This window comes from Ambystoma mexicanum, chromosome 1p, assembly GCF_040938575.1.
Source record: "Ambystoma mexicanum isolate Mex_15411 chromosome 1p, UKY_AmexF1_1, whole genome shotgun sequence".
NCBI classification, from domain to species: Eukaryota; Metazoa; Chordata; class Amphibia; order Caudata; family Ambystomatidae; genus Ambystoma; species Ambystoma mexicanum.
The window spans coordinates 21,374,417-21,387,545 of record NC_090921.1 but is presented as its reverse complement, the minus strand read 5'-3'; the positions used below and the strand labels follow the sequence as shown (position 1 = coordinate 21,387,545).

General features: G+C 49.8%; 1 protein-coding gene across 1 annotated transcript in view; it reads right to left on the bottom strand.

Moving 5' to 3' along the window:
* LOC138564198 (zinc finger protein ZFP2-like) overlaps positions 1-13,129 on the bottom strand; it is a 110,332-nt gene that overhangs the window by 25,448 nt on the left and 71,755 nt on the right. Inside the window, exon 2 of the mRNA XM_069642891.1 lies at positions 2,160-2,859. Within this exon, the coding sequence (XP_069498992.1) occupies positions 2,160-2,730 (571 nt within the window). The 5' untranslated portion in view covers positions 2,731-2,859. The remainder of the gene's footprint in view (positions 1-2,159; positions 2,860-13,129) is intronic.

Sequence of the window (13,129 nt, the reverse complement as noted above, 5' to 3'; positions counted from 1 at the left end):
GTTTGAGAACATAGCAGATCACTACTGTGATCCACTGGAGAGAGAAGGTTAAGGATTAGGAACATAGCTGCCTATTGTGATCTACTCTAGTGAGAAAAGCACATTTTGTGACCATCTATTTGTGTAACAAGAAGGGGGTTCTAGCACAATGTGGAAGCACCTAGAGGCGGTAAAAGGGATTTCCCAGAGCCCCTGCACGTGCCCCAAGGATTGTACACGTCAAGGGAAAGAGAAGATGCTGCCGAACCTATTAACTATTTGGAGAGGAGGGAGCCCCGCTGGGACATTACCAAGCCATACCAAGACCCAGTTCGGCAGCAGGGAAAGCCCACTCTTCCCACAGCTCCGATAGACAACTAGGACCCAGTCCCCGGACACCAGGGCAGGGGGGACGGAAGACACCCCTTCCACGTCTCTCCAGACCAAACACCACTATAGCACTCACTGTAAATTGCAAAAGTAAAAGGTAACCAAGTAGGCCACAGGAATTCCTAGCTAATCAGACTCAAACCACATTAGCTCCAAAGAAGGGAGCATGTCGGGCACAGAGGAAAAACAGCTGCTCAACTATTTATCACCAAAATCACATGGCATGGACTCATTCTCACCCCTGAAATAGGAACTGAAAGACCTCGATTCTAAACAGATAATAGCAGAGAACCACTCACAACTGCAGCCAAACAGGGAGTTGGCACGAGGTCCGGGCAGTATAAAGCCATGTTTTCTCAGTGTGCGAGAAATGGAACAAGAGCACAGCCCATCTGAATTGAGGTGATACTGGGAGTGAGGCAGACAGATGGAGAAAGCCAGACCCTGAGAGAGACTGACCCAGGGAGAGAGAGACACAAACAGACCTACTCGGGGAAGAACGGGAGCGGGGAAGAACGAGAGAGAGGGAGAAAGAAAGAAACGGCGGGAGGGAGAGCGGGCAAGAGAGGAGAGAGTGAGAAAGAGAGAGAGGGGGAAAGGGTAAGAGAGAAGGAAAGGGGAAGGGGTGAGGGGAGGGAAAAGGGAGAGGGAGAGAGAGGGAGCGGGACAGAGGAGAGAGGAAGGGTGAAGGGAGGGAGAGAGAAAGAGAGAGAGAGAGAGAGAATAAGAGATGAAGAGAGCGAGAAGACAGCATAGATCAAAGGCCTAGAGAGATAACTGAGCGCCTGCTAGGGGACAGATCCCAGACACTGGCAGAGATCAGACACAGAGGAAGAAAGAGCCATGACACTGAAGAATAGAGGGAGGCAGAGTCTGAGATAAAATCCTGAACATGATTTTGCCCCTCTCTCTGCCCCCTTCCATTCTTGAATGTCTGGTTGTGTCCATTGTCACGGCTCTTTCTTCCTCTTTGTCTGATCTATGACAAAAACGAAGATGGAGAGCCAAGAGCCTGACAAGTGCTGAACGCTTTGGCTGAGGAGGGCGTCCAACTGCTCATGCATTAGAATATTGCAAGCTGATGACCCTAGATAAGAGGGATGGGAAATACATCCTGGTAGGAGTGCATCATCTCAGCCATAGCCAGAAAAAGAAGAGGAGGAGACAAACCCCTCACCCTCCTCGCCATGTGTGCAAAGGACAAGCTCCAGCACTGGTGAACAGGTGAGCGAGCGAGAGAGGAGGGAGATGAGCTGGAAGATTCTGTGACAGTGTACAATCATGACGACAGTAGGGCAGCGATGGAGGTGCAGTGATGAGGCACTAAAATCCAGTCCGGCTGTGTGATGGCATCTACAAGCCACAGATAGAAAAGAGAAACACCTAAGTGCTGCAGGGAAGAAGTGCTGCTTCTGATGTGAAATGCAATGTCCTTCCTTACTCTTGCGGCATACATTAGAATACCTGCAGGTCAACAAGCCAAGAAGTACAACGGGCAACTACTGAGGGTGCAGACATCACCAGGCTGATAGACCTTTCCAAGATACATCAGGAAACACCGACCAGGGTCGCTCTCTGTGAGAGATCAGTCAAGATGATGACCAAAGTAAATGCTTCTTCAGCTAAAATTGCCCCCGCATGGTCTTTTTATCCTTTATCATAGCAGATGTAGAGATGGCCCAAGGTGACGACTGCAATTTACTGAAGCAGCAATATTTAGTAGCATATCTCGCTGTCCCCATGGGGTCTTACCAAACTTCACCTTATGGTGGAGACAACTCTTTACTTACCTGAAGCTCGGGTTCTAGTTCTACCCGATTCACTAGGATCATGGACATCTCTGGGAAATGTCTCTTCCTCTTCTGCCAAGGTGGGGATTTTCTTGAAGTCTGGTGTAATATTGTTAGTTTCCTCCCATTCTCCATTCTTGCTCTTATTCACAGGTTCTTGATAATCTATAGCTGAGGACTCCTGACCTACTTCAACTTTTACAATGTGCCTCCAGTCCTGGTGATTCATGGACGATGGGTTCTCCTCAACTTCAATCTTCACCAGGGTGATGGAGTCTGGAGGACTGCTGGCAGAGGAATTATACCCTTCCTCAATCCTCAACCAGTCCACAGAGAATTGGCTCTCCCCGGCATTAGGTTCCTGCTTTACGTCGACCTTAATCCTGTCCATAGAGACCTGACCATCACTTGAAGATGCACCTTCTCCTACTTCAACCTTCATCATGTCCATGGAGGCCTCACAGTCTGTGGTAGACAGTCGCTCCACTTTATCGTTCGTCTCCTGGCACATGGAATCCTGGAAACCCTTGGCGCAAGGGTCGGAATCTTCTTCAATCTTCACCGCGTCCATGGGGAGCTAAGGATTTCATGCAGATATTTCCTTACTTCTCAGACGGCTCTCTCCCCAGACATTCCCTTTAATCTGTTGCCATCGGGGCTTCCTTTTCATCCATTTAATGCAATGTTCATGCTTCAAAACCTAATGACAGAGAGAGAGAGAGAGAGAGAGAGAGCAATTAACAGAACATTCTAGAATACATGCACACATCTTCAGAGGTTGCCGTCAGCTGAGAGCTCTAACCTTCTACAGGAATGAATTTGGCAAACACGTACTCTGCATTTCACCGTAGACTGGGACCCCAAAATAAATATTTGATGTCTGCACATGAACAATGCAATCGTTACCTAGCAACCATTCAGGTTGCTCAGATCGCAGGATTTACCTGCTGTTATAAATCCATGTTCTGAGCAAGATGCTGGGTGCTCTCTTTCCCTTTACTGTAAGGACCTAGGGTAAAGATACTCATATAACAGACTAATGTAGATGCACTTCTGTGTGCATTATTCTTATAGCCATGTGCACAATTTAATGTCTGATTATTTTCAGTAGTCTAAGCAACAAAATCAAGACTTTTTCTGTGGGTCTGTAGGTTCTGCACACATTTTTGATTCTTATTTTTTATCATATATTAATTTTTTGATAATATCGTACTTTATTTTCAGCGGTACTGGTCTCATTTTTATACACATTTTGTTTTTGTGCCCATTTCATTCTGGGCTAACCTGTATCAAAAACATACATGAACGTGTGGTGTCGAAAGATAACACAAGATAATGCAGTGTGGACCTTGATTGCCTGCGTTTGAGTTACATACCTAATAGTTGCATATTTCAAGAATTGTAATACACAAAGGTATTAAGAAGTGGACCATTAAAGGTGTGTGAAAAGGTAAAGTGCTGAGGTCTGTGCTCTTAGAGGTGGAGGTTATACCAAGGTCGAGGAGCCCCTTTGTGAGGTGGCATGCGAGCCGTTCTTGGTTGGCGTCGCTATATGCTAGCTCTTGCTGGGACAGATGCTCAATGGTTGAGTGCCGTCTTCTCTGGACGTTTCGGCAAAGGAAAAATTGTCTGCCTTCTTCTGGACCTGGAATGTGGCAACCCTGGTGAAAAAACACCAAAGGCTACTTTACTGAGCTGCTGGTTGCCCAGCTACATACAGAAGGCTACTAAAACAGAGCCGCCATTCCAGCCAAAATGGAAGTTACCTTTGTTTGGGTGGGACGAGGAATAGTGTAAAATGGCCCCCGAGTGCTCGCGGATCTGGAATAAGATCGGGTGGCGGTATGTAAAACTGGTGGTAGGAGTCAGGTGGTGCTTATGATCATTTACTTATTTATGGCCGGTACCTGGGGGGGCATTGCACGTGATTCAGAAGCGTGTGCCCAGAATACACTATAAGGGACCAAAACGCTGTGCTCTGTATTGGGAAAGAAAAGGAGCGGAATCACCTTATGTGAGAGCCGATCTCCTGTAAAAGCACAATGCAAGCTGGGTGTAGGAGCAGGATCACCTCATGCGAGAGCCTCTCTCCTGTAGAAGCACAATGCAAGCTGGGTGTAGGAGCAGGATCACTGTCTGCGAGAGCCGCTCTCCTGTAGAAGCACAATGAAAGCTGGGTGTAGGAGCAGGATCACCTTATGCGAGAGCCTCTCTCCTGTAGAAGCACAATGCAAGCTGGGTGTAGGAGCAGGATCACCTTATGCGAGAGCCTCTCTCCTGTAGAAGCACAATGCAAGCTGGGTGTAGGAGCAGGATCACCTTATGCGAGAACCGCTCTCATGTAGAAGCACAATGCAAGCTGGGTGTAGGAGCAGGATCACCTTCAGGAGCAGGATCACGTTGTGTGAGAGCAGCTCTCATGTAGAAGCACAATGCAAGCTGGGTGTAGGAGCAGGATCACCTTATGCGAGAGCCTCTCTCCTGTAGAAGCACAATGCAAGCTGGGTGTAGGAGCAGGATCACCTTATGCGAGAGCCTCTCTCATGTAGAAGCACAATGCAAGCTGGGTGTAGGAGCAGGATCACCTTATGCGAGAGCCTCTCTCCTGTAGAAGCACAATGCAAGCTCAGTGTAGGAACAGGATCACCTTATGCGAGAGCCGCTCTCCTGTAGAAGCACAATGCAAGCTGGGTGTAGGAACAGGATCACCTTATGCGAGAGCCGCTCTCCTGTAGAAGCACAATGCGAGCTGGGTGTAGGAGCAGGATCACCTTATGCGAGAGCCTCTCTCCTGTAGAAGCACAATGCAAGCTGGGTGCAGGAACAGGATCACCTTATGTGAGAGCTGCTCTCCTGTAGAAGCACAATGCAAGCTGGGTGTAGGAGCAGGATCACTGTCTGCGAGAGCCGCTCTCCTGTAGAAGCACAATGCAAGCTGGGTGTAGGAGCAGGATCACCTTATGCGAGAGCCTCTCTCCTGTAGAAGCACAATGCAAGCTCGGTGTAGGAGCAGGATCACCTTATGTGAGAGCCGCTCTCCTGTAGAAGCACAATGCAAGCTGGGTGTAGGAGCAGGATCACCTTATGTGAGAGCCGCTCTCATGTAGAAGCACAATGCGAGCTCGGTGTAGGAGCAGGATCACCTTATGTGAGAGCCGCTCTCCTGTAGAAGCACAATGCAAGCTCGGTGTAGGAGCAGGATCACCTTATGTGAGAGCCGCTCTCCTGTAGAAGCACAATGCAAGCTGGGTGTAGGAACAGGATCACCTTATGTGAGAGCCGCTCTCCTGTAGAAGCACAATGCAAGCTGGGTAAGGAACAGGATCACCTTATGTGAGAGCTGCTCTCCTGTAGAAGCACAATGCAAGCTAGGTGTAGGAGCAGGATCACCTTATGCGAGAGCCACTCTCCTGTAGAAGCACAATGCAGGCTGGGTGTAGGAACAGGATCACATTATGCGAGAGCCTCTCTCCTGTAGAAGCACAATGCAAGCTGGGTGTAGGAGCAGGATCACCTTATGCGAGAGCCACTCTCCTGTAGAAGCACAATGCAAGCTGGGTGTAGGAACAGGATCACCTTATGTGAGAGCTGCTCTCCTGTAGAAGCACAATGCAAGCTAGGTGTAGGAGCAGGATCACCTTATGCGAGAGCCTCTCTCCTGTAGAAGCACAATGCAAGCTGGGTGCAGGAACAGGATCACCTTATGTGAGAGCTGCTCTCCTGTAGAAGCACAATGCAAGCTGGGTGTAGGAGCAGGATCACTGTCTGCGAGAGCCGCTCTCCTATAGAAGCACAATGCAAGCTGGGTGTAGGAGCAGGATCACCTTATGCGAGAGCCTCTCTCCTGTAGAAGCACAATGCAAGCTGGGTGCAGGAACAGGATCACCTTATGTGAGAGCTGCTCTCCTGTAGAAGCACAATGCAAGCTGGGTGTAGGAGCAGGATCACTGTCTGCGAGAGCCGCTCTCCTGTAGAAGCACAATGCAAGCTGGGTGTAGGAACAGGATCACCTTATGCGAGAGCCGCTCTCCTGTAGAAGCACAATGCGAGCTAGGTGTAGGAGCAGGATCACCTTATGCGAGAGCCGCTCTCCTGTAGAAGCACAATGCGAGCTAGGTGTAGGAGCAGGATCACCTTATGTGAGAGCCGCTCTCCTGTAGAAGCACAATGCAAGCTGGGTTTAGGAACAGGATCACCTTATGTGAGAGCCACTCTCCTATAGAAGCACAATGCAAGCTGGGTGTAGGAGCAGGATCACCTTATGTGAGAGCCGCTCTCCTGTAGAGGCTGAGAGCTGCTCTCCTGTAGAAGCACAATGCAAGCTGGGTGTAGGAACAGGATCACCTTATGCGAGAGCCGCTCTCCTGTAGAAGCACAATGCGAGCTAGGTGTAGGAGCAGGATCACCTTATGTGAGAGCCGCTCTCCTGTAGAAGCACAATGCAAGCTGGGTGTAGGAACAGGATCACCTTATGTGAGAGCCGCTCTCCTGTAGAAGCACAATGCAAGCTGGGTGTAGGAGCAGGATCACCTTGTGTGAGAGCAGCTCTCCTGTAGAAGCACAATGCAAGCTGGGTGTAGGAACAGGATCACCTTATGTGAGAGCCACTCTCCTGTAGAAGCACAATGCAAGCTGGGTGTAGGAGCAGGATTACCTTGTGTGAGAGCCGCTCTCCTGTAGAAGCACAATGCAAGCTGGGTGTAGGAACAGGATCACCTTATGTGAGAGCCACTCTCCTGTAGAAGCACAATGCAAGCTGGGTGTAGGAGCAGGATCACCTTGTGTGAGAGCCGCTCTCCTGCAGAAGCACAATGCAAGCTGGTGTCAGAATCCTGTAGGAATCCCCCACACTCCTCCTCACCTGTTTCCTCTATGGAACTGTCCAATGTTTCTGATGCCTTTTTCTTCGCGGTTTCCTCTGTTCAATAAGCTTCTTCTCCTTCTTCTGATGAAGATAAGGACGTGCTCCCTCGGAGGCCACCTTGACTGGGAGTCATAAACCAGACTAGCTGAAACCCAGGGAGCAGGACCCAAACGTATCAGGGAAAAAGCCTCCTGGCTGAAAAAACCCTGGTAGATGGAGTATGGGAGTTGGTTCCAAATCCTATCTTCTAATGGAGTTGCTTGGTATCGTGATAATCCAGATCTTGGTAAGTAATGAGGAACTCTGGGAATCACAGTTCCGCAGGAAGAGAAGTCTGCTGACAGTGTTCTCCGTAACGACCCGGTCTTGGTAAATAATGAAGAACTCTGGGATTCGTAGTCCCACAAAAGGGTAAGTACTGGGATAGTCTTCACATAATTTGTAGAATGGAGGGTAGCTTGCGGTAGGTACAGTATGATAGGAGGCTAATGGTAAGAATAGAATTATTGAAGGTTATCAGTAAGAAGGAAAAGAGCCTTACAGTGGGTTACCGAAAAGGAAAAATAAGAAGCAGAAGTTAGTAGCTCCAATGAGGTGGAGGAATACCGGAGCCGAGGAGTAGAAAGGAAATGAAGGTAAAGAACAGTTTTCTCGTGACGCCGGTATGCGAGGCAAATGCGGAGTAAAGGCATCACGAGAAACAGAAAACCAGAGCGGCGAAGGAAGAACGCTGTGTAAGGCAAGAAGTAGATCTCCGGAGACGGAGGGCTACGGAGACGGAATAAAGAAAAGAAAACAACCGAGAAGAGTGAGGGAGAAAACGTAAAAGGTAAGCAAGAAGAAATAAAAGGTAAGCAGACCACAATACCTTAAAGGAATGAAATAATCACCCGAGTGCATGGAGGGAAGTACAGAGCATAGGGAGAACTGTACAGAGAAGGAAGTAGTAGCGGAGCATTGGACTGTAGAAGCAAGTCGCTGGAACAACACAGAAGCTCTGAGTGGGAACCATAGACGATACAACGCAAGGATTGTATCCCAGATTCCTGTACATAAACAGTCAGCAGCCATCTTGGAAATAGGCTAGAGCATTACTGTAGGACTCTGAACCACCATATTACATGTACTTACATTTCTGCCAGCACTTCCAGGGGCGGTGCATGACAGTATGCCCCCTTCTGTGCCTGGCTCCTCCCGGTTTGCCAGGATACCTTCTGTGAAATTGTTGAAGAAGACGGGGAGCATGAATATATCTTCTGGGTTCCCACGATCTCTCTGAATCGGGATAGCCCCTCCAGTGTACCAGGTATTGTAGAGTGCCCTTGTGATATCTGGAGTCGAGCAACCTGGCTACCTCATACTCTTCAGGCTCCTTGGGTTCGGGAACAAGTCTTCTCTGAACAATCCTTTTAAAAGGATCTTCCACGTAAGCTTTCAAAAGGGAAACATGAAACACTGGGTGAATTCTTTTCATGTTCTTGGGTAGTAGCAGCTTGTAAGTAACTGGATTAATCTTGGAGAGAATCGTAAACGGACCCAGATATCGGGGTGAAACTTTCCGCAAGTGAGTCCAACGTGGAAGATATCGGGTGGATAGCCATACCTTCATACCTACTTTCCATTCTGGGTTGGACCTACGTTTGCGGTCAGCATATCTTTTATATTCCTTCCGACTTTCTTCTAGAGTGGCTAAGGCCTCTTTGTGTGTCTTGTTTATTTCGCACAAAAGTTCTTCCACAGCTGGAATCTTGGAAGCAGTCTGGTCTATCATGGGTATGAAACGAGGGTGAACTCCATAAGTGCGCTTGAAAGGGCTCATTCCTATGGCATTGTGAAAAGTATTATTATAGGAAAATTCAGCCATGGGAAGCAACCCTGTCCAGTTGGCTTGTCTTTTATTACAGAAGCAACGTAGATATTGTTCGAGGTTGGCATTGAGGCATTCGGTCTGACCGTTGGTCTGCGGATGATATCCAGATAACAATGCTCTGTGAATGCCTAGCTGTTCGCAGAGGGCAGACCAAAAATGAGAGGTAAATTGGGTACCTCTATCAGAGATTATAGTGCCAGGAATGGCATGGAGTCGAACAATGTCCCTTAAGAAAACCACAGAAGTTTCCAAGGCAGAAGGAACTCTGGATAGGGCCGAGAAATGTGCCAGCTTAGAGTACGAATGTACTGTCACCATGATGGCTGTCTTCCCTTCGGAGTTGTAGTAATCCCAGCGGTTTCTGTCGAGATATCTTGTGAGCTACACAGATAGGAGAAGCGGATACATAAGCTTGTACGTCTCATCGCATAGACAGCCACCAAAAGACTTGGGATAATAGTTCAGTAGTTGCCTTTTCCCCCTTGTGACCTGTATCATGACAGAACTGTAGAGCCTGGATGCGCGAAGTGTGGGAAGGTAGATATAGTGCTGATTTGTGAAAGAGTAGTCCATCTCTTCGGGAAAGGTGGTAACGTTGTATTTCTGTCGGGCTGAGACCAAATACTGCTTCTTTGACCTCTTAAAGAAACACATTGCATAGGCCATGTTTGGGGATGCTTGTGGTCTCGTGCAGAAGGGATGTGACCTAACAGTTTGGGTTGGACTGCCCCTTTTGGGGTGGGACCAAGCCTGAATTGCATATGGTCTTTCCCCTTCTGTAATGGCTTGGCAGGTGAAGAACGATGGTCTGGAGGGTTGCCCAGAGCAATGCCAGTGGTTAAGATTCATTCTAAACCTTCCAGCCATCACCTCTTTGTTTTTGCTTTGTCACCCCGAGTGGGACGGGTATGCCCAGACGTGGGTCCGTGCCTGCTGGGCCTAGAGATCCAAGCTATTCCTCACTGATGAGGCCCAAGAAGGCCGAAACATGTTTGAGGATGCTTGTGGTCTCGTGCAGAAGGGATGTGACCTAGCAGTTCGGGTTGGACTGCCCCTTTTGGGGTGGGACCAAGCCTGAATTGCATATGGTCTTTCCCCTTCTGTAATGGCTTGGCAGGTGAAGAACGATGGTCTGGAGGGTTGCCCAGAGCAATGCCAGTGGTTAAGATTCATTCTAAACCTTCCAGCCATCACCTCTTTGTTTTTGCTTTGTCACCCCGAGTGGGACGGGTATGCCCAGACGTGGGTCCGTGCCTGCTGGGCCTAGAGATCCAAGCTATTCCTCACTGATGAGGCCCAAGAAGGCCGAAACATGTTTGAGGATGCTTGTGGTCTCGTGCAGAAGGGATGTGACCTAGCAGTTCGGGTTGGACTGCCCCTTTTGGGGTGGGACCAAGCCTGATTTGCATGTGGTCTTCCCCTTCTGTAATGGCTTGGTAGGCAAAGAACGATGGTCTGGAGGGATGCCCAGAGCAATGCCAGTGGTTAAGATTCATTCTAAACCTTCCAGCCATCACCTCTTTGTTTTTGCTTTGTCACCCCGAGTGGGACGGGTATGCCCAGACGTGGGTCCCGTGACTGCTGGGCCTAGAGATCCAAGCTATTCCTCACTGATGAGGCCCAAGAAGGTCGAAACATGTTTGGGGATGCTTGTGGTCTCGTGCAGAAGGGATGTGACCTAGCAGTTCGGGTTGGACTGCCGCTTCTGGGGTGAGATCAAGCCTGAATTGCATATGGTCTTTCCCCTTCTGGAATAGCTCGGCAGGCGAAGAACGATGGTCTGGAGGGTTGCCCAGAGCAATGCCAGTGGTTAAGATTCATTCTAAACCTTCCAGCCATCACCTCTTTGTTTTTGCTTTGTCACCCCGAGTGGGACGGGTATGCCCAGATGTGGGTCCTGTGCCTGCTGGGCCTAGAGAGCCAAGCTATTCCTCACTGATGAGGCCCAAGAAGGCCGAAACATGTTTGGGGATGCTTGTGGTCTCATGCAGAAGGGATGTGACCTAGCAGTTCGGGTTAGACTGCCCCTTTTGGGGTGGGACCAAGCCTGATTTGCATATGGTCTTTCCCCTTCTGTAATGGCTTGGCAGGCGAAGAACAATGGTCTGGAGGGTTGCCCAGAGCAATGCCAGCAGTTAAGATTCATTCTAAACCTTCCAGCCATCACCTCTTTGTTTTTGCTTTGTCGCCCCGAGTGGGGCGGGTATGCCCAGACGTGGGTCCCGTGCCTGCTCGGAGTAGAGAGACAAGCTATTCCTCACTGATGAGCCCCAAGAAGGCCGAAACATGTTTGGGGATGCTTGTGGTCTCGTGCAGAAGGGATGTGACCTAGCAGTTCGGGTTAGACTGCCCCTTTTGGGGTGGGACCAAGCCTGATTTGCATATGGTCTTTCCCCTTCTGTAATGGCTTGGCAGGCGAAGAACAATGGTCTGGAGGGTTGCCCAGAGCAATGCCAGCAGTTAAGATTCATTCTAAACCTTCCAGCCATCACCTCTTTGTTTTTGCTTTGTCGCCCCGAGTGGGACGGGTATGCCCAGACGTGGGTCCCGTGCCTGCTCGGAGTAGAGAGCCAAGCTATTCCTCACTGATGAGGCCCAAGAAGGCCGAAACATGTTTGGGGTTGCTTGTGGTCTCGTGCAGAAGGGATGTGACGTAGCAGTTTGGGTTGGACTGCCCCTTTTGGGGTGGGACCAAGCCTGATTTGCATATGGTCTTTCCCCTTCTGTAATGGCTTGGCAGGCGAAGAACGATGGTCTGGAGGGATGCCCAGAGCAATGCCAGTGGTTAAGATTCATTCTAAACCTTCCAGCCATCACTTCTTTGTTTTTGCTTTGTCACCCCGAGTGGGACGGGTATGCCCAGACGTGGGTCCGTGCCTGCTGGGCCTAGAGATCCAAGCTATTCCTCACTGATGAGGCCCAAGAAGGCCGAAACATGTTTGAGGATGCTTGTGGTCTCGTGCAGAAGGGATGTGACCTAGCAGTTCGGGTTGGACTGCCCCTTTTGGGGTGGGACCAAGCCTGATTTGCATGTGGTCTTCCCCTTCTGTAATGGCTTGGTAGGCAAAGAACGATGGTCTGGAGGGATGCCCAGAGCAATGCCAGTGGTTAAGATTCATTCTAAACCTTCCAGCCATCACCTCTTTGTTTTTGCTTTGTCACCCCGAGTGGGGCGGGTATGCCCAGACGTGGGTCCCGTGACTGCTGGGCCTAGAGATCCAAGCTATTCCTCACTGATGAGGCCCAAGAAGGTCGAAACATGTTTGGGGATGCTTGTGGTCTCGTGCAGAAGGGATGTGACCTAGCAGTTCGGGTTGGACTGCCGCTTCTGGGGTGGGATCAAGCCTGAATTGCATATGGTCTTTCCCCTTCTGGAATAGCTCGGCAGGCGAAGAACGATGGTCTGGAGGGTTGCCCAGAGCAATGCCAGTGGTTAAGATTCATTCTAAACCTTCCAGCCATCACCTCTTTGTTTTTGCTTTGTCACCCCGAGTGGGACGGGTATGCCCAGATGTGGGTCCTGTGCCTGCTGGGCCTAGAGAGCCAAGCTATTCCTCACTGATGAGGCCCAAGAAGGCCGAAACATGTTTGGGGATGCTTGTGGTCTCATGCAGAAGGGATGTGACCTAGCAGTTCGGGTTTGACTGCCCCTTTTGGGGTGGGACCATGCTTGATTTGCATATGGTCTTTCCCCTTCTGTAATGGCTTGGCAGGCGAAGAACAATGGTCTGGAGGGTTGCCCAGAGCAATGCCAGCAGTTAAGATTCATTCTAAACCTTCCAGCCATCACCTCTTTGTTTTTGCTTTGTCGCCCCGAGTGGGACGGGTATGCCCAGACGTGGGTCCCGTGCCTGCTCGGAGTAGAGAGACAAGCTATTCCTCACTGATGAGCCCCAAGAAGGCCGAAACATGTTTGGGGATGCTTGTGGTCTCGTGCAGAAGGGATGTGACCTAGCAGTTCGGGTTAGACTGGCCCTTTTGGGGTGGGACCAAGCCTGATTTGCATATGGTCTTTCCCCTTCTGTAATGGCTTGGCAGGCAAAGAACAATGGTCTGGAGGGTTGCACAGAGCAATGCCAGCAGTTAAGATTCATTCTAAACCTTCCAGCCATCACCTCTTTGTTTTTGCTTTGTCGCCCCGAGTGGGACGGGTATGCCCAGACGTGGGTCCCGTGCCTGCTCGGAGTAGAGAGCCAAGCTATTCCTCACTGATGAGGCCCAAGAAGGCCGAAACAT